This window comes from Rhynchophorus ferrugineus, unplaced genomic scaffold (genome assembly GCF_030347505.1).
Source record: "Rhynchophorus ferrugineus isolate W39M unplaced genomic scaffold, kcgeb_rfMv2 rfM3, whole genome shotgun sequence".
NCBI lineage: Eukaryota > Metazoa > Arthropoda > Insecta > Coleoptera > Curculionidae > Rhynchophorus > Rhynchophorus ferrugineus.
In genome coordinates, this window is record NW_027472582.1 from 37,054,720 (window position 1) to 37,081,195 (window position 26,476).

General features: G+C 29.7%; 1 protein-coding gene across 6 annotated transcripts in view; it reads right to left on the reverse strand.

The window, feature by feature from the left end:
• Rph (Rabphilin) overlaps positions 1-26,476 on the reverse strand; it is a 132,269-nt gene that overhangs the window by 68,872 nt on the left and 36,921 nt on the right. For 2 of the 6 annotated variants that reach the window (XM_076399881.1, XM_076399885.1), the window contains one exon: positions 17,865-17,959. In XM_076399881.1, coding sequence (XP_076255996.1) covers positions 17,865-17,947 — 83 coding nt within the window. In that variant the 5' untranslated portion in view covers positions 17,948-17,959. Of the gene's footprint in view, positions 1-17,864; positions 17,960-23,152; positions 23,341-26,476 lie in introns of those variants that run through there. The other 4 variants (XM_076399882.1, XM_076399886.1, XM_076399887.1 and 1 more) reach the window with 4 other exon arrangements.

Below are 26,476 nucleotides of genomic sequence, written 5' to 3' on the forward strand. Positions count from 1 at the left end.
CGCTCTTTAGTTTCTGGGATTGGAAATGACTCTAAGCACTTCTTGGTCAACATTCACAAATATACAGGACAATTTCATGCCCACTTTCAGGATATACCATAACATTTTATCTTATTTTCTATGTATCTTCATATCTTTGTTACATATTAATGTACAATAAAGTATTATAAACATTTTTTTATAATATTCAAGTTTGTATTAAAATATATATCAGAAATAATTATTGGACACATCTTTAAATATCGCAGATACAAGGACAAATTTATCACTTACTGGGGGCGCTCTTACCACTATCAGGTGCAGATCATCAATTGTTACAAATTTTTTATGGCGAATTCAGATGCGGAAGTTGATAAGCGTTGTGCTCGTAATCCAACAGTGAAGAGAACCATTGTACAAGAATTACAAAGGTTTCTTCATCAGAACAACAATTTAGTAAACATCTTCAAAATAGCATTGGATCGGATGCCATCTGACAGCCATAATATTGTCATTCGGGCTGATCGGGCACCTGCCGGTGAACACCCAAGGAGGTTTAATTCACCCACCATTGACGAAGTGGCTGTTGTCATTATGGAGGAAAATTGACAATCTAGAGATATTGCGCTATAAGTTAGTGCTATGAAATTCTATTCATACGAGGCATAATCCGTGAAAGTGAAGTAAATTATATTATTATGTGTCGACGACTTTTTCATCAGTTTGCAGTTGATATGTATGTCAAAATTGAGACTGAACGATTGACATAGATCCGTTTGAACCAACACCAGCTTCGATTAAAGAGATATATTCATCTCCGCGATGCTATAAATGCAGATCGCAATGTGAATAATGTGGCAAGAATGACAATTTTGCCAGCCAGCCTTTGTTTATTTATGCACCTCAAAACAAAACAAAAAATGCAGTTTATCAGAAAGCTTTAAATTGATTAACAAACTGTATCATAACTCTGTCTGTAAATATTTAATTGAAACCTTATAAATAGCCAATATTTCAGGAAAACTCTGTTTTTTCAGTATGAAACATCATGTGTAATTAATCGAAAATAATAATAAAAATTCATTCATACCGAGCATTTTACCGAACTTAATGTTACGGATTATTAGGTCTTTTATTTATCGATTGAGACAATACAAAATCTGGGGGGTCAGCTAGTTTATTAATAAAAACAGATACCAAATAAAACGAAAATGGAAATATCCAAACGATATAGACCCCAAATATAATATTTGACTGATACAAAGTTAAAAGTACAATGAAGTTTAAAAAAATTGAAGAATTAAACATGAAATATCTTACGTAAATATTAACATAAGTATTCAAACCATCCCATTTATTTATTAATAAAATCTAATACACAATAAAATCCTTCTAATACTTATAAACTTTAGTAAAATATTTCATAGCTTATCCAAACATAAAATATAATATAAAGTTATATGGCCACTCCCATTTACTGTGTATAAACAAATTCTCCCCTAATTAGAGCTTTTTATCCTACTCATATCTGATATACGTGTTTTCATGTAGATTAAAAATGTGGTTTAAAACTTATCATGAATGGTATTATTTTAGTCCGTGTAATACGAACATAAAAATTAAGTGTTATATGAAATTCCATTATTATAAATAAACTAAGTAATATTAGTAATAATGATTGCAATAATTTCCAATAAGTTCCCAAACAGTATGAATAACTATATTTAAAAGGAAGCTTATCTTAACAGTAAACTTATTTTTTATTATGCGAAAGTATTTAATAATTTTTGCCATAATTATTATTTAATTTAGAATATCTGTATAATAATTGTATCAGCTGGAGCAATACCTTAAAAAATAGGCACAGAAATATTTTTGTCCTGTAACAAATTAAATCCTGCTTACAAAACTCTGTATGATCTGTAAAACGAGATTTTTTAATTCTTACCGACCAACAAAAAAGCTTTTAAACTATAAAATTAGAGTAATATTAAGCCCCTCATTGAGAAAGGAAGCTTGTAACCTCCAATAACTATAGCTTAATATTCGAGATTAAGTAATAAATATTCTACATATCATTTTGGTAGATAATGAATAAAATTGGTATGTGTTTATATAACGCAAGAGCAGCAAACAAAATGATAAAAGAACGATGTTTATGTGCGGATATCTGAGTGATTCCTCATGAAAAATAAATATCTTAATACCACTGCATTACTCCATTTATAACCGATTTGAACAGTTGAACAAAAAGAGGGCTGTTGAAAACTATTAAGTTACATCTTTCAACGTAGTAAAACATCTATGCAACCTAGAATCAATTATCTACGATTTCTTAACAGCATAAATACTTAATAAATAATCTTCCTTAGAGAAGACATTGAGTTGACAGCCATGTTTTAGTTTCCGATTAGTTGTCGTACTGTCCGTTCTTTCTCTGTCTGTCTATGTATGCGACGAGATTTATTTCATCTTAATACGTTGACAAATGAGACCGTCAATACCTGTTACTCAAGTTAACTTGTAATTATACACTCAAGTGGTTATAATTTATATTTTGGAATTGAGCAATTAATATAAATAATATAACTTGACTTATACAACATTATAAATATTCTCTAGATTTTTAGATTTTTATTCTCTTATTCAGCGAATTTGTATCAAGTCATAAGATAATAAGTCAGAATAAGGATCGTCATTAATTAATCAGTTAAAGTTTTTCATGAAATCATAATTAAATTGAAATAAATTAACAATAAAAATAATTTTAAAAATAAAATATGATAATAGCTTAATAAGTACTAGTATATTATAGATTTTAACAGAGTAGAGTTCATAAGAGAATATTTTATGTCAGTATTCCGTTAATTAACTGTAGGATGTTGCATTAATTGAGATAAATTATTTTCAATATACTGACAGCAAGGATTTTGTAACATAATCGATTTTATACTACGTTTTAACACATTACGTTAAAGCTTGAAAAACACTTCGGGGGTTAAAATATTATTAGATTAGAACTAGCGGACTTAATGTAAATTTACAAAATATTATTTTTATGTTTATTTAATATGTGATAATACCTTGGCTAGAAATTATTATGTATATCAAGACTGATGGAATATTTATATAAACGTTAACTTCAAAACTGGTGCAATTTACAATACTAAATGAATTAGTAGTAGTTTTATTATAAAATTAAAATAAAAATATATATAGTTCATCAACTGAAGATTTTTATCTATAGCATAACAGAAAAACTTTCACAAATGATGGGACATAAATTGGAGAAATCAATAGAAGGGTTATCATGGCTTAACTAACATAAATAATTATGTTCTTTCTGGATACCAACATTACTATTAAATCTGAATGTAAATTATCATAAAATAATTATTTCTAAAGTTTTTATGGAACAATCAATTGATAGATATGGATCCAGTCACTACTTTATGATAACAAGATTTACACTAAGGTTAATTTTATTCATAATTCTTAATTCTATTTCATCAAATAATATGCCCTCAACTCAGGTCTTCAGTTTGCGTGACATTGAAGTCAAAATGACTTTGTTATGCTTGTGGTTGTTGTATGCTCGGTAAACGTGGAAAAATTATAAGATATTTGCAGTATTTGGTTTTGGTTTAGTAAACACTCACAAGCCATGGGCACTGAGACATTTTTTTAATGAGTGCAGAACAAAGCTATACAAATGGTCTCTTTGCGGAAATATATACTCCTCATTTTCTGTGCCAGAGTTATGGACGGAACAGAAAAATCATGTAAATCATGTAGCAGTATAAGCCAGTTCCATGTATGGACAGTCGCCCAGTGTCAATTTATTTAGGTACAAGTGCAAAAGTACAAACAATGTGCCAAAAACAGAGAGGTAATATTTATCGGAACTGATATTCGCAAGTGTTGACGCAAAATGTACAAAATATGTACCTCTTGATGAAGCTTAGCAAAAATTGAAAGGGGTTTCAATAATTTTGGAGCAAAGATATGACGAGCGTTTACTATTGTTCTGGTTCTGACTTATAGTCAGTTTTCTGACTTATATTTTTTCATTCAATAAATGACCGTTAATGGTCACAAATAGTGAAATAATGAATTTATTGGATATTTAAAAAAATTTAGCCACCCCAATTTACCTTATAAACAGCTTCTGGTTGTTCAGGTCCAAAACTGTGTAAGAAAAGATGTGTAAATAAAAAAAGAACTGATTATATTACGTGAACAATTATATAATTAATTTATTTGATATTAAATTAGTTTAAACAGTTATTCTAATTTAATAAAACACTATCTCATGTGCTTTGTGAATTTAATATGCGTATTTAGAAATTTGATTAATAACAGTATGATGGGTCCATTATCCAAATTAGAAAAAAAAACAGGTCCATATGTTTTTTTTTACTACAGCTTATTTAAATCCCGTATACCCTCCATCCATTTCCAAATCAGATTTTCTGCTTTATTAAATAAACTCCGATATTCAATTTCTATAAGGCACCTAAAAGGAAAAAAAAAGATGATGTATTTCACGGCTAACAATAAAGTGTTTGTTCTTTTTAACATTTTCTCGAAGGCCGTGCGAAGTTTTCGGTGTAACTTTAGAATACTTTTACCTTGTGTAAGTTAGGTGTAGATTTCTTTTATCTTGCCAGTATTTATTTCAAAAAGATGTACGAGTTACACATATATTTCAACACATTTTTCTTTTATGGCTATACTTTGTAAATTATAAGAACATAGGAGTATGTCTTTTATAAAACAACTTATAAATTTATTATAATTTTTTTTTTTAAAACCAATAGATAACATTTTATATTTTCAAAATAATGTAAATATGCGTCAAGCATCAGGAATATAAATTAATATTAATGGCTTTACAACAGTTACTGTGTAATGCATTTCATCGGGTACGTTTGTAATTAACTTCATGTTGAAACCTCACTGACACTTTCACTTTCAGAATATATCATTTCATCGAAGTTTGAAGAAAAATTCCTTCAGTGTCCTAAAACTATGTGAATGTGAACTGAGTAAATCGCATTTGCTTGAACCCTTACTTTTTTACTTCAATTTGAAGAAAACGGAGGCAGAAGGTAAAGGAAAGCTGTGTGGAGCTTATGGCACATCGCTATCGACTACATTTGATGCTTTTGAATGAAAATCGGCCGAAATATGAAACAAGACAGAACAATGTTATTCTTTAGCATGACAATACTCGATCAAATATTGAAAAACCGTTAAAAATGTACTTGGAAACATTAGAATAGGAAGTTCTACACCACCCGCTGTATTTTCCAGATCTTGCTTCTTTGCTTCTTCTGATCACTACTTATGTCTGACATATGAGTCGTGACCTGTCTGAGCAGCATTTCACATTTTATGAAGAAACAAAATTATTCAATCAATTCATGTCAATTTCTCATGAGTCAGAGGGTAAATTTCTGAAGAGCCCCAAAAGAAACAGTAATAAAATTCTATATATATATATATATATATATATATATATATATATATATATATATATATATATATATATATATATATATATATATATATTAAATCGTCATTCGATTACAAAATTAAGAAAACCTTCATTCTATAAACCAGATTTTATCATCCTGCATCTTTTATTTTCTTCTGAAGAGTTGTAAATGAAAACTATTTTCATAAATTCGAGAATTCTCACTACGAATAGGTTCCTGCAGTAACAAAGAAGTATTATTTTCGGTTCTGATAAAAAATTTCCTGTTCACTTTATAGAAAGATTTGACTGAAAATTAATACTGAAAAATTATACATTTATATCCTCATCGTCTTAAATAATCTACGGAAAGAATGTCTACTGCTCAATCAATGGAATCTCAAAAATCCTGAAATTCCGTTGTATAATAGTGATTCCAGTTTCATCTACATTGTAAATTAATTCCGGTTTAATTGATTTAATGACATATTAAAGAGTCATTTGTATGTTTTTATTTAAATTATGTTTTATATTATTAGCTATGACAATCGAAAGCTATTTTTCATAAAGTAGATATAGTTACTCCAAAGGAGAGTTTACACGATTTTAAAATGAACTGGACCAGTTCGGTTTCTTGGGTTTCCTTAAGAACTGACTTTGTACCTCTTTTTAGAATAGTAGTAACATTCTTTTCACTTGATGTAAAAATATAGTTCTGGGAACAGAAGTTCGGCCCTTATATCTCTTGTGCGAATCTTTGTAAGGTCTCAATGGCGTCACTTTGTTCTTTTTTTCTAATATATTTTCTAAGTATCTGCAATAATTCACAATAAATTTATTTAGTCTTGATAAATGTTCAAGTCAGGGGTAATTGAGGACGTCCGTATTTTCCCAGAGAGCAACTAATTCGACGAATTAAAAAAAATAACAACAATAATTTGTAGGTTAATATAATTTATCATCGAAAGTTATTCTGTAGGTTACTATATTGACAAAACCCCCAATATTGTAAACACTAAAAATTAGTTTAAACTTGGCACCAAAGTTGTCGGCTTGCGCGAGGGTAACTTATTGAGGATATATCTGCTAGTCCGCATTTATCCCGCATCCTCAATTCCTCCGCCTTCCCCTACTTTCAAGAATTAATAGAAGGCTTTTTCCTCTATAGTTTTTTTTTTGAAGTTTACTATCTCTTTTTGTTCCATACTGACAGTGCTCTTTTCAAATGCCATATTTGCGTAAACAGAACATGGAGCCCTTGATATTATTTTCCCCACCCCTTTATCCCGACACAATAGCAGCAAATAACATAAAGTTTAAACAAAAAAATAAAAATAATGTAATTTCAATTGATATATTTGAATTATTAATTGAATTATGCATAATTGCAGAAATCGTATTATAAACTTTCTCTTAACCGCAAGGCTCAACAATTTTTTATGTAACAAACTCTTAAATAGGAACTCATACTTCGAATAACATAATTCACCGCGTGTTTTTCTTAAAAGAACCTTTGATGTCTTGACGAAGGTTTTTGTTTAAAAAATCTAAATTTGATCATATTTTACCTTTTAGTGACTTCCTTATTTATTTTTGGAAAATAATATTTTTTTGTGTCCTAAACCCTTGTCCAATTCATAAGTAGCGCAGTCGTTAAAATCCCGGGGAGATTATAAGGGTCAACTTTTTTCAAGTCCTTCAGTTTACTATAATCAATTTAATTATCAAGGAAAGGAGATAAGTCAACGCTAGATTGTCTATCGTTCCGCAGCATTCGAAGCATTCCTAGATGTAGTTCAAAGGAGTTCAGACAAACGTAACGCAGCTGACACTGTAAGATCACAAAAGATCGAAAACCCCTACACAAAAAACTCTTTTAATTAGGAAGCTATCAAAGTTTGAGAAGAAGTAGTTCGGGATGAACTGCCACCAAAGGTGATTGTTGTAGATTAGTACACATCATTTTTTAGTAGACATCTTTTTCTTAAATTAGTGTCAAAAGTACATATATATATATATATATATATATATATATATATATATATATATATATATATAATATTTACTTTGATTTTTTACTTTAAAAATAACTTGTCAAATTGTCAAACAACTAGTAAATTGTAAAACTAAGATCTACTTTATTGGTATACATTTTGAATCATATTTATATTTAAAAAAACAAAAAACTCTCAAATTAATAGAATTTAGAAAAATTTGTATGCAAGCCTTTACGAGTATGGTCTTTTAACACCGTTTACTCCCATTGGGCCACCGACAACGGTCAGTTCTCGTCGCAAATTGGGTTTCACAGCGCTAAATCGATTTACTGATGAGTTAATTTTCGTGTAATGGCTTTTTTCCACGCCGATCATTATGAACGTTAATTATTGTCCGAATATGTTCGGGTAACAAGATAATTTGGATAAATTAATTACCAAAGAGTGTTTGTTAATTTGTTAATAATTATCAATTTCATTTTAATATTAAGTTCATTAAAATTTAATATGTATCAATTAATATGTTGATTATAAAGTACCGAAAAAATACATAACAAAGTATATAATGTACCCGAAACATATTGATAATAAGAACAATTTTATTTGAGTAATGTTTCCTTTTGGGTAACCATTTCACCATTTCACGTAGACTATTAATCGTCAAACTCTATTATAATTTCTATATAGTCCTTCCAATAAAACATTCATTGTACATCATAAATGACTCCAAATACCCTGCCAAATTCATTTGTAAAAACGTAAAATTCGTTTTAAACTCGGACGGATTTTTCATTTCATTAGTTAGCATTACTTTAGATAAAAAGATATGATGTGTCTGAACATATAACCGAATCAATCAGTTGTCACATGTTTGCAAAATTATTCGAACCATTAATGATAATAAGTTTTTTGCAGTTGTTTGATATTTATGGATATTCTGATTAAAATTGATCTGATGGCTTTTGATCAAGATCACTTTGGTATCCTATTTCAGTTTTATTCGATATCTAATTTATGAAATATATAAAAATAGTGAGTATAATTTTCGATATAAACATAATTTATCATAATTGTTTCAGAGAAAATTGTTAGTCTTGGAAGTATCCATGGAAAACTTAAGGATATATAGCTCTTGTAGTAATGTAAGTCATCCCATCATATACTGTTATGAAACATATTATTTAACTGGCGTAAAGATAACCCACGAAGAGGTCTAATGGAATTTTAAGATAAGATTTTAAAAATAAGTATTTTTAAGTTTTTAAAGGAATACCATTTTTAAAAACATATAATAAAATTAAGGAGGATTTATTGTTTCAATATATGTATTTGGAGACGTGGATATTTCAAAATGAAACATTGGGCCACTCTGATGTTTAGGACAATCACAAACATAAATTTAGGACCATGCTTCAGCAGGATTCGAACCCGCGACTATCGCAACAGTAGGTGGACCGTCCTGTTGCCTTTACCACTGCGCCAAACAAGCCGGCTAAAAAAGTTTTTAAATTTAAGGTTTTAAAAATAAGGAAGCAAATATTTTAAATAGTCTTCACTTAGACATATTATGTTGATATATCAGTAATGTATAGAAATAGTAAATATTGATATTCGTTCTGAAGACACCTTATAACACCCCCAGGTCCTCTGTAGTTATTTGAAAGGTATTTCAACGATTTTTGGGATAAGCATGGAAAATAAGAGATAATAACTGTTTTTCAAACAATTCGCAGCTATAGAAAATATTTGTAAATATTTTATAGCGTTTTTTAAAGTTTTAAAATTTCATATTTTATAAAAACGGGCTTATTCCTTTTAATAATGGATGAGCGAAGCTGATAACGATTAAATGGGAACAATATCTCCATATAATGGAGAAACAGAAGCAAACATTGAGCCGGTGGAAGAATTGTACTCCTGGACCTATAGAAACTAAAGCTTACTACTGCCGAATATACCACCATGTTAAGGTATTTCTATATGATTAATATATTCAACTGAATTGGGTGGAATTTCTTCAGTGATGCTAACACATGTGCTCCAACTTGTTATAACGGAATGATTCAAAGGGACGATGAATCCGTCAATGACGAAGAAAAAGAGAAAAAGGAAAAAGAGAGAACAGAAACGATTATTTTAATAGAACAATCTACACCATGTGCATAAGAAAGTCTTGATAATTCATTTCTTAAGCTTCTGTCGAGAAATCAACTTTAGCGATTAGGCGATTTTGAATAAATGTTCATATTTAACGTATTTTACATATGGTGTTCCTTACAATATATTACACAATGCACTAACTGATATTATTTTCCAAGTTAAAGAAAGATTGCAGTCTTAATAATTTAAAAACTATCTCCACTTAAATTAATTATATTTTTACCGAAAAATTATATTAATAATACAAAATACAAGACAAAATATTTATAAAGAATAATAATGATATATTTAGATATAATAACCTCCATAGAAACAATGAAACTATTTATTTGTGGTTAGCATTTGCCTTTCAATATTTTTTATTTTATATGTTTAAATCGCAATACAAAAAACAAAGTTTCATTTATTTTAGTGGAGCTTTTTGAAGTTACAGGTCTTTGCTAATAAACCACAACCAAAACCAACCAACATGGAAATTTGGACTACTGAAATATGTACTATCGTCGAACCACGTTATATATTATTTTATACAAATGGGCTTCGAATAAATTAAAATAATAAAACAGTTTCATTATAAAATACCATACAAATGGATTCTTTCACTTCAATTAAAAATCAGTACGCCCTATACAAAAATCCTATATTTATATGATAATTAATGTATTATATTAATTATAGTTAAACATTTAATATTATATTTTAAAAATATTTCCATTTATTAATTATACTAATTGGCGCTAATATTTACACATTGAGTATTTTAACAAATACTCTTTTTATTAGAATACTTTATATAGAAAACCGTGTAGGCAAATTGCCCGTAAACATATTTACGGAATTTGCAAATATTAATCTTAATTCTTATAAAGGCAATTTTCAGGATTTTAGTATATTTTCAAATAAAGATTTTATATTATTGAATCGTTTTCGCCCCTACTTCCTTTGTAATAATATCAATTACATGTTTCAATCATAAAATAGATAGAGACGAAAATGAGACGGAGTTAATGAAAAGACCAATTTTAATTGAAATGAAAAATGAAAATAAATAACAAATGAAGTCAACAAAATAACACGATAAATTATATTAAATACTAAAGGTGCTTCTAAATGTGTTGGTTATATATACAACGATATAACTAAATACTCAATAAAAACATTTTTAAACAGATTATTTAAGATTATATATTACTATATAATAAGTAATATTGTTTTATTATATTTTTACCAATTTTTAAGACAGTTTTAGCGGTCTAATCTACTAATCGATATAGATTATATTCGAAAACGACTTACTAGGAGGGAAACTAAAAGTTACTGGGAACAGGATGAAACACCGACGACAGTAAAAAGATCATAACGTGCGTGTTAACTGAAAACTCATGCACATTTATTCTAGACTAGCTAGGCAGATTTCACATCTATGCGTTGCTATTACAAGAGTTGTAGTTAGGAAGTAATTGTTAGGTTAATTTTATATCTGCAAAATTTTGTTAATGCAATAAAATTAATTATTGATTAATAAAGAAAAATACTGTGATAATAATAATGAATACACTGAAATCCATAATACAGCAGTCTTCGCCGGTTCAACGCTCTTGCGTATGCTTAAATATTTCCGAAGTCCTGCCAGTAAATTTGGTATCGGTGTCCACACGTTATTGTTTACGAGAGCATTTTTAGATTAATGTTATGTTCACATTATTCTTCAATTAGTTTATGTAATTATTTATTACTAAATATAGAAAATAATCAGCAGAGAAGACGAAAATACGCGTGTAAGTTATGAATTTTTAATAAAGTGCAATAGTTTAATAACACTAATTTTGTGATATTGATTGATTGATTGATTTGTGATTGACTTCAACCATATAGTTAAAAACATTACCAAGCTAATAACTCGATTAGAAACATACATGCCACATCTCTCTGAATGACAGTCAGGGGATACAGCCACGTTGAAATTTGGAGCATGTGCAGAAAATATAATGATTTGTTTAAATGGATTCTCAACGATTACCAGACACACATTGGAAATTACGTTAAACTTGAAAACCCTAGGAAGATCGAATCTTTGAAAGTGAAGAGATATAATTTTTTAAGCGACACAAGACAGTTACATTTGCACCTCTTAGAAACAGAGAGTCTTTCTCTTCCTAGAAACATTAATAAAACAGAGTATACAAGGGTACATTTATTTGAACTATATCCTTAAGGAATCTGAAGCTCCACAGATAATCCTAAATATGAGTATCAGTGTAAAATTCGAGAATCCGTCTAATACTGCCTATATGCCATCTTTTAGATTCAAATGATGGTATTTCACTTAATCATCTCCAACCGGTGATCTGAACATGCTGTTAAAGGGTCACTGGTCGGCGAAATGAATTCTGAATGAATTAAAAAGCAGATTACTAAAAACCTTAAACTTAAATTTACAATATAACACCGATTTGTGATACAGATGACTATTTTACATATTTCCACTCTAGGGTTTCAAATAAATTTAAGCTTCTTATTTGTTGTATTTTTATGGAAAAATTGCGAAATTTACACGACTAAATCATACAAATTCTCAGCATGTAATTGATGCCTGCATGATTCTGATTCACTTTAAAAGGGCAATTACTGAGAATAATTAATCCAACCAATAATTAATACAAATATATATTAATACAACCGGACCATTTGCTCTTCAGACAAAAAATCATTCCGAACACAAACAAATTTAAAACTTGTTAATTCATATTAATTTTACTACGAAAGTATTTAGAATATTATAATTTATTTCTTGAAAATCTGATTGTTGACATTTATTTTTCAATCTTAGAATCCCATTTTCTGCCACAAATAATGATATTAATTAGTGAGTTAAAATTTGAAGTCAAGCCGATGAAAATTAAGCGAGTCCTTGTTAATTAGGTGTGGGAATATGAAAAATTTGATTTCGAAATTAACATATTAAAAGTTTCAAAACGAAGCTCTTTTATAAAAAACATCGCTGGGGAAATAAGTCTTAAAAAAGCTTATGGATCATTAAAGGCAATAAAAAATATAAAAGACGTTTCCGAGACGGTAATATCCAAAAAGGTATGAATGCAGTTTAATTTTTATAAATAATTTTTAAAAATCCATATTTTTTACTACATTTAGGTTAGTTTGAGGTTTAATGAAGACTCTCATTATTAGGTGTTTGTATTCTGATCATTTTTTCAGTCTAAGATTGTATTTATTAAGAAAAATTGCTACAATATGTATAAAAAAATCCATCATTTTACTTTACATTTTCCGATATTTTTGGCCATTTTTAACCAACCATTTTTTAACTGAATCAATCTGAACATGAAATGAACAGAAAGCACTGTGTTTGGTAAGTATCGGAAAAGGGGATAGAAATTTCTATTCAATATAGATCAATGCATCCTTCACATCTCTAATGCGGCCGAGCGTTATTTTGCTAAGTGGTAGTTTCATTCGATTTAAACAACTCTTACTTCATGGTGTTTATCTGCAGAAATATATTCTTGTAAATCTGATACGTCCGAATATGCACCTGACACGGCCTATAATATCCGACTTCTGCTGATACTCGTCGACTCTAAGCCCTCTATTAAGGCTTTCTTTGTTAAATAAACTGCTGTTAGTTAACTGGTGTTTAAAGAAAGTGTATGATAATAGGGATAAAAATGTCAAAGCCATTTAATATTATGAGTCAGGAAATGATCGCGTCTGTAATCAGTTACTTCAAACACGAATGAGATAATGGAGGCCCCCTCTTGATTGTAAAATGCATTATAGAGGCAAGTATTTATACTGTTAAATATTAAGTTGCACAACATGCACAATACCATAGCGCACTTGGGGAAAAAACCCCCACAAGTGCATCAACAAAGGCTACAATAGAGGAATGGCTTACAAAACATAAGTTAAGTTTTGAAGGGACTATGTCGAAGAGTGAACTATTTGAAATTATTACTGGGTAAATATACTGCATATTTAATCAAATCAAATTGTTATGGCATGTAGAAGAGAATAAATGCAATGGACATGCGGACCGAGAAAAATATACAAGCAAGAACTGTTTGGATATGTGAAAAAGATAGTATACAACATATTTCGGTTTGGATGGACTCCATGAGACACCGAACAAGAAATTGACAAATAATAGAATTGTAAGCTACTTTTAGTTCGGAAATTAACAGCTTAGTTATTGACTTATATAGTGGCTCAGAATGTGACAGTAAGAGAATGAATATTTTTCGATGTGGGATTTTAATTCAATGGTGACAAAATCAAGACAAGGGTATAAGAGTGGAAACAACTAACGATGAGTATGTAATTAATGTGGGATAACTATACAAAATGGATTAAAATATATGTTTGCCATTAATAAGGTGTCGAAGAGTTAACTATTTGAAATTATTACTGGCTAAATATACTGCATATTTAATCAAATCAAATTGTTATGGCATGTAGAAGAGAATAAATGCAATCCACATGCGGACCGAGAAAAATATACAAGCAAGAACTGTTTAGATATGTGAAAAGGGTTGTATACAACATCGGTTTGGATGGACTCCATGAGACACCGAACAAGAAATTGGCAAATAATAGAATTGCAAGCTACTGTTAGTTCGGAAATTAACAGCTTAGTTAGAGACTTAAATAGTGGCTCAGAATGTGACAGTGAGAGAATGAATCTTTTTCGATGTGGGATTTTAATTCAATAGTGACAAAATCAAGACAAGGGTATAAGAGTGGAAACAACTAACGATGAGTATATAATTAATGTGGGATAGCTATACAAAATGGTTGAAAATATATGTGTGCCATTGTCCAGAATTTATATGAGTATTTGGTTCAAATATACGAGAAGAGAATTAATGAGAACCAATTATTTTGAAAATATGGCAAATGCATTAGGGATAATGCAGCAATTAAATCTATTTTTGTTAAGAAAAATGTACATAGGTAGTAACAAAAGAAATTAATGAGAAATACCTTTATATATTAAAATTACTTGAAAAAAAACAAACCATGGAGGGAAACAAGAACTAAACATTTAAAGACAAATATTTATTATTAATTAGATGGATTAGTCTTTAAGGGTATATCATAGATGGGTTATAAATGAGCTCAAGGTACAAACCTTTGTGGCTGTTTGGCCATTGAGCCAATTAGCTGTAGTTTATGTCCTTCGATAATATATGCAGTAGCATGTACCATAATGTTGAAATAATTTATACTTTATGTTATAAATTTCTGTTTAGTTATTTATATTAGAATATTGTTATATATCAAAGCTAAAATAACTAAATGTGGCAACATTGCAATTTTTTGTACTCATAAAATGAGATGACGCGGATCACTGCTATTTTGGCTAGATTATATTAAATTATTTCATAATTCTCTACCACATTACGAATGATTTTATATTATTTCTATTCTACTTCTCTCATTTTATATATTTGTTACATTATCTATGTAATTAAACAAACATTGCAAAATTATTAACAAAAAATTTGCCTCAATTTTTGAGGAAATCGGTAGCACGGAGAGGCTTGAAATTATTGTTGTGATTGATGATTGTGATTATCAATATTTTTGTGTAATATAAGCTACAAATAAATATATTCAAAAAAAAACAAAAAGCGCAAATCAATCAACCAGCAAACCTAGCGGGTAGCCTTGCGAGCTAAGAATTTAGTTCGCCGACAATAACCTCCTGGGATAGAATCTCGCTGGGACCAAAGGTTTTTAAAAATGTTTATAAAATAAAATAAAGGATAGTGTTGGTTAAAAATAAGTGAGTGTTATTAATGGCTAAATAACGCGGCTATAAATAAATACATTAAAGAATATTTAAACACATATTTTAGGTTTTGAACAAGATAACAAATAATCAGTAATAATCATTCGTCATTTCTGTCGTACGTAAATCAACCACAGATGCGTAATTTTTAATATCAAAATCTGGCAAGGTAGTACCGCAAACTGCTAGTAGGCAATTGTTAATCGAAAGACAAATACTTAAATTTTACATTTAAAGCTATATTAAAACGGAAAGTTAATGGTTAAAACATTATTAAACGAATTTATTTAATTTTGGACAGTGTTATTTAGGATTTTGTGTTAATTTCGATTAATCCAGTATTGTTCGAATTATTAAAGAGTTATGGCAAGTTTGGATAAAACACTATCAAGAATAGTGTGGCCACGTAAAATTAAATTCTATGTATTTTGGCGAGAAAACAAATTAATGTGTCTGCTCTGAAAGAAAACTCGGCATATGTAAATATTGTATCCCAACATAGATTAATTAAATTCAAGAATTACAAGAATTTTCAGTTTTTTTTTGCATACAAGATATTTAAATTTTTGAAATCAGCTTTTGATTTAATTTGATATCTGATGAAAAAAGAAAAAAGGAAAATTTTTCTTGCTTAAGGACTGTTGTACTAGAGGTAATTATAAAGGTTGTTAAATTTTTCTATAAATTTTAGTGTAAATTCCTATTTTCATTTTAATTAACTTCCGCAGCACTAAGCCAATATTACAGTTAATATAATTTGTGAATCAAGAGTTAATATTAATGTTCCATTAACAATTAACAGTTATAACATAGTTTCATAGAATTATAATTTCTCATTTGTTGGTGCATGGTTAGTTCTCACGTGGGACATAAGACAAAGTAGAAAGCAACAGATAAATGATCATAAGAAAGTTATAGAAGACAAACTTAAGATAAGCGATTTGCCAGTGTGAGATTGAAGAGTAATAAGCGAAGAACAATGGAATTTTATTTAAAATATTTGGTAAAGAAATTATTATTTTAATAAGCCTGGTGTATTTATAGTATTTTAATTATTTTAAGGTCTCCTTTTTACCAACAAGGCTGTATCTGGACTGGACTTACTATTTAACGTGGGCTCCGAAACACGGTCCTCGGCATTAAGCCTACCCACTGGCGAATGACCAACTTAGAAAGCATCCCAGATCCGGTCTGACCAAGCCTGGTTGCTGGCGTGACTGCTATCATTTTCCTTGTCGAAATTGGCACTCTTGACTAAGGACAATCACAAACAAATTTACGACCATGCCCCAGCAGAATTCGAACCCGCGACTATCGCAACGTACCCAGACCGCCCTGTCGCCTTTACCACTGCGCCAAATAAGCCGGTATTGATAGTTTTTCTAATATATATTTTAGGTAAGAAATATTTATAAAAGATAAGAACTTTAAGAATACATAAATGAAGTAATGAAAATATGCAGGAGTTAAAATCAAACTAACTAAATAATTTGCATAGAACATATAGGACTAATAGAACAAATTGTGAATAATTAACAATATTTTAAAGCATTAATAAATATTAAACTGTTTAATAACTGCATGACGTTTGATTCTTGAAACTTTTTATAAATTATATTGATTATTTACTTTATAGGCCTAAATTTGGAATTTAAATTTAAATTATTAAAATAGTTAATTTAATGACCGTAAAGACATTCCTTTAATATAGAAATTTTACATTTCCAAATTGTGGAAACTAAATTACCAAATTGTGTTTAATATATAAACATTTATTATTTTAATTAATGTTATATATCAAATACTTTTCTGATCTTGTATTAAAAATACGGTGAAAACAAGTTTTAGTAATATATCATTTTTAAATTAGTCCTTTTACTCTATTAGAAGAGAAATATGATTAATTTAATACATGGTGGTCGAATTTTGGTCACAGGGCGATCATTAGTTTATTTAAACAGACAAACTCGTTTTATTGTATTAATTTCCGCAAAGAAGAGAGAAAATAAATTGTAGTTTATTTACAACATTGTTTTTTTTATCCTTAACAACTCAACAGAGTTATTGTACATAAAATATATTACATGTCTTTATTATTTTACGTTTTACATCATCAATATACTTATCGCCGCAGTCATTATCTCAATTATTCACTTAAAAATATAGAATACGAAAAAACGTAAAAAATAATCAATATAAACAACGCCCGAAATTATCGCAATTAAAATGACAGAGGAGCGAACAAAGAGGAGTACGATGTTTTTAATTTCCGATGCGGCGGCGTCCGAACGCCAAAGGTCTGATTACTTTGAATCGAAATTGCTAATCAAGGTCCCGTTCGTAAACGTTGAACGGTTGATGGTAAGTTATTAATTGGCCGTAATATTCCGAGCAGGTCCAATTCGAGCGAAAACGTAACAATAAATATTTGACTTACTTGGCCCTTAAAGCTAGTTGACGGTCGTTGGGACACACAAAGCGGTTCGCCGAGCCTGATGGGCTGGAACCCAGATCGACCATATTATTCGTATCCTGCAAAGTAGATTAGTAAATATTACATGTCACCATTTCGTGTCCTTTAATAACCTATGTAGAAACATGCAAATTACTCAGCTGGACTTAACATACAATTTAATAATCAAGAATGACGGGTTTAGGGGGACCTATTGTGGTATTTTAGCGTATATTATTTTATAATAAAATGAAGCTGAATTCATTTCGCTTTTTAACACAAGATTTTTGCTGTTTTTGAGGTATTGACTATAATAATTTACCCAATAACTATTATTTTAATAACCGTCAGTTTCTGCGTTAAAAGTTATTTTACACGATTATATTACCATAACATATTTTATTCATGGAGAAATCTAAAGAAATCACGGCGCTATGGTTTAATAACTACTTGTGCGATTAAAAATCTACAAAGAGAGACAATTATAAACCTCACTAACTGGATTAATGTAGCATTCCGGTTAAAATATACCGCGAATAATGTTTTCCTACTCTATACATGTGACATACAACAAATAAAAAATATTACTACAGTTACATTTGCTGACAAAGCGATATTTGCTCTGGGAGACAATAGTGAAGAAGCAATCAGAAAACTGCAACACTCAAGCGATAATATAAATAAGTTATAATAATAAAATAGTAATGATGGGAATAAATAGTACCACCAAAGTATTCATATGCCAATAAATAACATCTCAAATGTACAAAATTAAGTTAGGAGTACCACGAAGAAATGTATTCAGTCCAGTTATCTATATAATATTCACAGAGGATATACCTACTCATGCTTATACCACTACAGAATCATATACAGATAATGCTTTATTCCTTCTAATACATGTGAATCCCAAGTCCGCATCGGAAAAATTTGATGTATAAAAATCTCACTCTGATTAAAGAATAGCTCGAGCAATGGTGTAATAAAGCCAATACAGATAAGTCGGTTCCTAACCTTATAGGATAACACACTCAGAAGAAGAAAGCTCCCACCTTTGTAATAATTATTGAAACTTTGTAATATAGAGATTCCACAATCAAACAACGCCAAATACTCCTAGAGTAGAAATCCAAATACAGTTATGCATCTGGACTGACACCTCACACACAGTAGAATGGTCATCTATAAAGACATACTGAAGCATGTACGGACATATAACAGTTATGGGACACAACCAGCCACAGTAAAATTGCAATACTAGAAATATTTCAAAATTGTTTTATTTTTATGTTTTTTTATGTTCAATATTCCACCGTACATAAGGAATAATTATCTGTATCTGGATTTCAATCTTCAAAGACGGAATGTCATATGGAATTGAGTCATATAGCAAAAACTACCAAGCCAGACTAGACCAACACATTAACAAGATGGATCCTGAACTGCAGGGAGGGGCAGTCTAAGATACTCTTGCCTCAAAAGAAACAGTATATCAGATTTAGTATCAAGATTCGCAGAGAAAGATGGCATCAATGGATCAACGCAGTTACAACTCAGCTACCGAAAAGAAAAAAATTGAAGAAAAATCTAGCAGCATATTAAATTATTATGCCAATTATAATAATATGTCCCATATAGCAACGATGCTAAGCACTTTGGGATAAATCTTGAAGCAAATCGATCGAAAAGGAAAAAAAAGAACTCGATAATATTAACATATAAAAAATTATTGGTTACCTGAAACAAAACCTAAATTATCCGTAAATAATAAGTTTTCTGCTAATACTGGAACCTATATTGAACTATTGAATTCAGTTTTTGGCATGTTTTGCGCGAAATAATATCAACATAACACAAGTATTTCAGAATAAAGTTCTGAGTAGTATTATGGATGCACCTAGATACTATAGGAACAACTAATTATACTGAAAACTTCGGACTTCAACTGTCATAGAGAAAATTAAGAAATTCGCAACAAGGCATATATCCACTCCCATGTTAACACTATGCACAACTCTTAAATAACGCTGAACTAGAACGCAGCAAAGGAACGTGATCTCTTGTAATTGTGTAGTAAATGGTAAAAATACTGGAAAGTGTTACTAGGTTTTATTTTATTGCTAGACTAAGTAAGAGACAATCGGCCTTTATAAATAGGTACTTAGTTTTAAGTAACAGTGACCAATTGTAAGTTAGTCGGCAACGAGTAATTATATTTTTAAATGAATGTAATAAATATAAAAAAATATATGGAGAAAAAAAAGTTATGTAGGAAACAAATATTTCCTTACAAATATCATTTACTATGCACTATATAAATTCAAACTATATACCTATTTTGTCATATAATTAAAACAAATCTACATATTTTTAAATAGTTTTCTAATTATTCTAAACATATTTTAATAGTTATTACCCAGGTTATAAAAATATTATTACATAGTTTGGTGCATAATTTATCTCGACCAAAGATCTTCATTTAAATATACATTTCCTTATTCCATTTTAAATAATTATATATAATCATAAGATAATAGTTAGAAGAAAACAAACACGTATTTTATTAAGTGTTCGAATTAATTCATGCAGCCTTACAAAAGAAGGCCTAGATCATATATTTCTTAAGTAGATTTTTTCGGCCAAAGAGTAAATGACAATAATTTATGCTTGACATTCACATTTTCTCAGGATTTTTACCGAATTTCGTCGAGAATATAGTATTATTGCGAGGAATTTTACTCCATTAATTTAATATAAAAAACAGAGAACCGTTAGTTACTCTGTTGATTGGGATAAATACGGGGTTATTTATTATGAAACTCGTATACCAAATGGAAACCATAAATGCTAAATGACTACAATTTATGAAACCTTTTATTGCAGGATAAATGACAATTATTCATAACTAATATACCCGAATATCTCAAGCTGTAAAAAAAATGGAAACATTCAAATATAGATGGGACTCCATCAGCCTCAATTCGTGGTACTGTCAATATGGGGCAGTAATTAATTTCTCATGTTAATTTAATTGCCCCAAAGATGAGAAAAACTACCTAGCGATAGGTATATGATATATAACAATAATTTAAACTGGTTGATAAGTTAGAATTAAAAACCAATCATAGAGAAATATACATTATGTAGAAAAGAAAAAAATATTTTAAGAATCATTTACTATGAAAAAATACATATATAAAAATAAATGATACACTCATTTTGTCAAGTAATTAAAACAAATTAACATATATTTAAATAATTTTGTGAAGATTCCTGATGCTAATGATGTTTACTTCGGGAATAAAAATATTATTAGAGGTAATTTGATGTATATTTTTTTCTGATAAAAAGATTTTTATTTAAATATATTTATGGTTGTCACAAGAAAGTAAGCTTTATTTTATTAAGTGTCGAAATTAATTTCTACCTTCATATATTACAATGGATGGCGTATGTAATACATTTATATATTACAAGTCTCAATCGTTTAACACATACCTAGAAACAATGTAATGGCAAGCTCAACTAGTTGTATTATGTAAATATTGTTTTGTCGGACTGCCACCTACAGAAAATATAAATTACTCATGGATTAAACATAAAAACAGCTATTTCTTTCGAGGCTGGCCCCAAATTGTCCAAAAGATAAGAGGAAAAATTTAGCAAGTGAGAGAACTTTAAATAATATGGCCTCTATATTTTATTTAAACAATATGTTATCAAAAAAAGATTATGAATTAATTATAACCTAATAACATAACCTTAACTTAGTACCTACTAAAAATATGGCCGTTAATAAAATATGGTATAAATCATATTGAAAAGCATAATATTATCTAATCAAGTAAAATATTCGCTATTATCAAATAAGTAACATATAGGGTTTTTCAATTATGGTGAGTCAATTTAACTGTAACTTAATGTAATCGGCTATTTACCTCATATATTAATAATAGATCGAAAATAATTACTAACTGTGCCCCCTTCAAACAAAGACTGCCTTTTAATAATTTTTTGACAATTCCTGTATAACAAGACAAATTTAACTTTAACCGCAATTAATTAACTGTTCATTAAAATAAGAGTAAATGAGTAAAATATTTGTAAATAATAAACATTATAAGAAATCCAGAATTCCTTATCTACGAAACTTATGAAATTTCTGGACGAAAAACTAAACTAAGCAGTCTTCATAAGCAGTTTTTGAAGAATTAAATACGTTACACCATGTAGCGTTTTTTACTGTGACCCAAAAAAATAAAATTCGAATGGGGCAAGATACGAACTATACGGTAGATTCATCAAAGCATTGTATTCAATCTCTCACAATTGTTGCCAAATCATTAAATATATATATAATCTAGTGCTGTCCTGATAGAGGATAACACCTTTCTTAGACATCAATCTTCAATCAATCACATTAATTCTTGATAACAGAGAGTTGGAAGTATTACCTGATATATGCAACTTAAAAACCACTTAGTAGGATAAATGGAAATTACCTTTTTAATATACAAACATAATATAAAATATTTGATGTATTGGGCCTTAATATTTTTAATTTAATAGAACTGCATAATTTGTCCTGACCAATAAGAATGTATTATTTTTAATAGAAAGTCTAAACAATTGTATAAAGCTAGTGTGCTACATAATTCGTGTGATGTAATAAGGCATGTTTTCTTTAAAACATAACATAATTAAATATTAATTAATTTTTTATTTAAAAAATATTAGCACAATTATAATTATGTAATATACCATTATAGCCCTGAAAGTAGATATAGTTAGAGTCAACAAAATCCAATAACATTAAAAGTAACTAACACCTGAACAGGAACATACGATATTCACAGCAATATTACCAGGGAATCGGTTAAATTAGGTCAGCTATTAATGCAAACTGGGATTTTGTTTGAACTATGGATGTTTCTGTTTTAATTTTGCACCTTAATTTACTTATTGCATATTTCAGTATTTTAGTAAATTCCCCTATTACTCTATGATAATTATATATTTTACTCCATAATTCTATTCTTAATTAAATTTAGAGAAAACTTCTTAATTAAAATTCAAATGTATCCATATTTTAATAAAATCATTGCCATATATTTGTTGCCAGTTGATATTGCGAACGTTAGGTTTATTCGTTAACATATCTGAGTGTAAATAATCTAATCGTGTTTCCCTAACACTGTTTATCGTTGCATATCGACATATAATTACTAATTTATCGAGGAAAATTACATGAAATAAGTAATATTATTAATTACCTAGTTGATACTTAACTGGAAACCAAAGTTCGAAATGCACTGGTCACAATTTCGTACTGACAAAAAAACAATGTTTTTGTTTTTCGATATTCGCACGCGACAGTCACTTGCCAGATGTTTTTTGCACGTACAGACCGATTCCGCGTGGCAGCCGGACGCAGACAGACGCTCGGCGTCGCAACGCCTGTTGAATGTTATGCTGGGCGTCAGGATAAGGGACAGGACCGTATCGAATTAATATTCATAAGGCTCATGATTGATTGTTTATCTTGTTAGCTGTTAGTTTTGTTCGGATGCTGGTTATATCATTAATATTATCCGATATATTTTTTTTATGTTTAGTTTGATATATTTTGTTAAAGATTATTATTATTAAAGATTATTATGTTTTAAAATAAAAAAAACTTCTATAATAATACACATAAACCTATATATTAATATTATAGTATTTACAACATATGGTGTTAATACATATTAAATCAGATTTGGTATTTTTGGTAACCAAGTTCCTGTTAAGGCATCATTGAAACAGTTCCACTTCGTCGAAATGTGAGCAAAAAATATGTATAGTTGGTTGAATATTAAAATATTGAATGAAAATATTGTAACTAGTATATCAAATTTGCGAGAAGTTTCCTATTATTACTTCAACTTGAAGAAAAAGGCAGCCGAAGGTCATCGAGTGCTGTGTCTAGCTTATGAAAACCATGCTTCATCGATTTCAACACATGAATACCGGTATTGGCATTGACAGTTGTGACTTGGACCGCGAATACAAAGAGCGTTCTGGACAGTCAGGCAAAATCAATACGAGGCTTTGACAATGATATCCGTGTAGAATGCAAGGATAATATGTAGAGTTCTTTGAAGTAACACAAGAAACCATTTCCATTCGCTTGAAAAACATGAGCATGAAAAATAATAAAAATGGTAAAATAGTAAAATACTGCTTCAATGGCAAATTCGGAAAAGTTTTTGCATCTTATTGTTACTGATGATGAATTACGACAATCTAAAGTGAAAAAAATCATGGGGACCACTTGGTCATGCATCAACATCAACAGCAAAGTCGAATTATCCATGGCTCCAAGATAATGCTCTGTATTTTGTGGGATCAGCTTGGTGTGGTATAACATGAGCTGGTAAAATCTGATGAAACCATTAATACTACAAAAACGACTGGAATACGAACACCTGTCATATTCTCCAGACCTTCCTCATCTTGATTACTACTGGTTCCAACATATATGTCGTGACTTGTCTGAGCAGCGCATTCATTTTTTATGATTATTCAAAAAATGCCCAAAGAGCTCAGAGAGCCTCAAGAGATACATCGTTCTTTTGACATGGAATTCGTAAATTGCCTGATATGGGGGAAAAGGAAGCAGCTATCGATGGATAATACTTTGAGTGAAATTTATTGTACCCATAATTCACGATAAAGCTTCAAGTTAATATAAAAAAAACTAATATATAACTAATATATAGGCTCATATAATGCAAATATGTTATCATTATTATTAGATTATCAATTATTCTCTTTAATGAGAATGTTGATCTATTTCACATATTTATTTTCAAAACCATTAAAACCTATAGTATCCGAGGCCTATTCTACTAGCTTTCTGTACGGGTTTGTTACATGCGTCAGCAGTTTTTCATAAAATAAACATGATATTGATGAGATGAGAGAAATAATTTATAATGTGAGTATACATTTTATTTGTTACTAGTTATTTCGTGGCCTTTCATAAATATGTTATTGTTATTTCGGACAGCATCAATCAGTAATACAAATTTACCTTCTTATTAGCATTGGGAAGTGTCGACTCAAAACAGTCGAAACAATTGATAGTCGCAAAACAGCCGAAACCATCGACTGGGTCAAAAAACTAGCGACTAAAGATAGTAATTACTATTTTATATAAAATAGTAATTACTATTTTCAGTCAAATGCAGGGTTAAACTGTTTTTTTCAACTCGGGATGTCAGACGAAGATGTACGAAGCCCTTCCTGTATAAATTGTGAGAGAGTAAAGGACTGAGATAATTGCTTGGCGCAATACATTTTATATGTGCTTATATTTTCTAACGGTAGTATTGCGAATCATTGTATTTTAATACTAATGTAAATGAAATAATGAAACAATGTACATGCATATCTTAATTTATACTTACCTTTAGTTGTTTCCACTCTTATCACCCTGTCTTGATAATTTTCAGGATTGATTCAGTTTAATTATTGACTGTCTGAGTCACTGGTAAATTCAATCACTAAATTGTTTATTTCTAATCTATGTAATATTCGTTAAAAATTCCACCGTTTGTCAATTTTTTTCTGATTATCTAATGGAGTCCAAAGAGACTAAAAATGCTATTTTAGACAATGCTTCTTTTCACATACCAAACAGTTCTTGCTTGTATATCCTTCTAGACCTGCATGTCCATCGTAGCAAACTTGGCAAACACTATATCAATTCGATTGAATTGAATGTATATGGAGGAAAGAGTAGAAATTAAATAATTAATTATCATCATCATAAATCTATAAACGCCCCTTGAAAGCATCTCTATTTTAAACTAATGCCCTGCTGTTGATGCCGCAGAACTTTAAACAATCTTATTCCGCCACAGTTGGCGATATACCACAATTGTTCTGTCCTCGGACAATGTCAGTATCTTATTTTTCAGATCGTTTTTGATGATCTTGATCAATGTCTTTTTGTGTTCAAAATGTCGATTTGGTCACCAGAGCCTATCAAGACTTCATTCACTTTTCATTCGACAGACATGGCCAAAGTATTACCATCTGTGCCTCTGAATTTGTTCCTCATCTGTGTAGTGAAACTACTGCACTTGCTCCAACTGGATTCCTTTGAGATTTACAATAGTAGACAGGACGAGAGGACGTTGGTCTTTTTTTTTTCATTAATTCTCAAGTCATATGGTTCTGCAGTGAAAATTATATCATTGAATGCCATGAGTGTTTTAAAAAACTTGTTGCATAGTTGTATCTGCCGCTATGTTGAAAAGAAGTGGGTTTGATTAATTATTTCGCACTCGCATATCAGTCATTGAACCATCCGTAGGCGTGAAAAAGTTTAATAACCTTTGGGAATCACTATATAAAGAAATTCCTTTAAAAGCTCAGCTTCCAACACTGCACTGCCCTTTGCAGTATATTCAGTCGAAAGCAGAGCGATAATCAATAAAAGCGATAATCGCACATTTCCTCTATCACGCGGAGATAATGCGAAAATCTAATCTACACAACCTCTATAGGGTCTAAAATCTTGATGTTCTTCTCGATTTATCTCCTCGTGT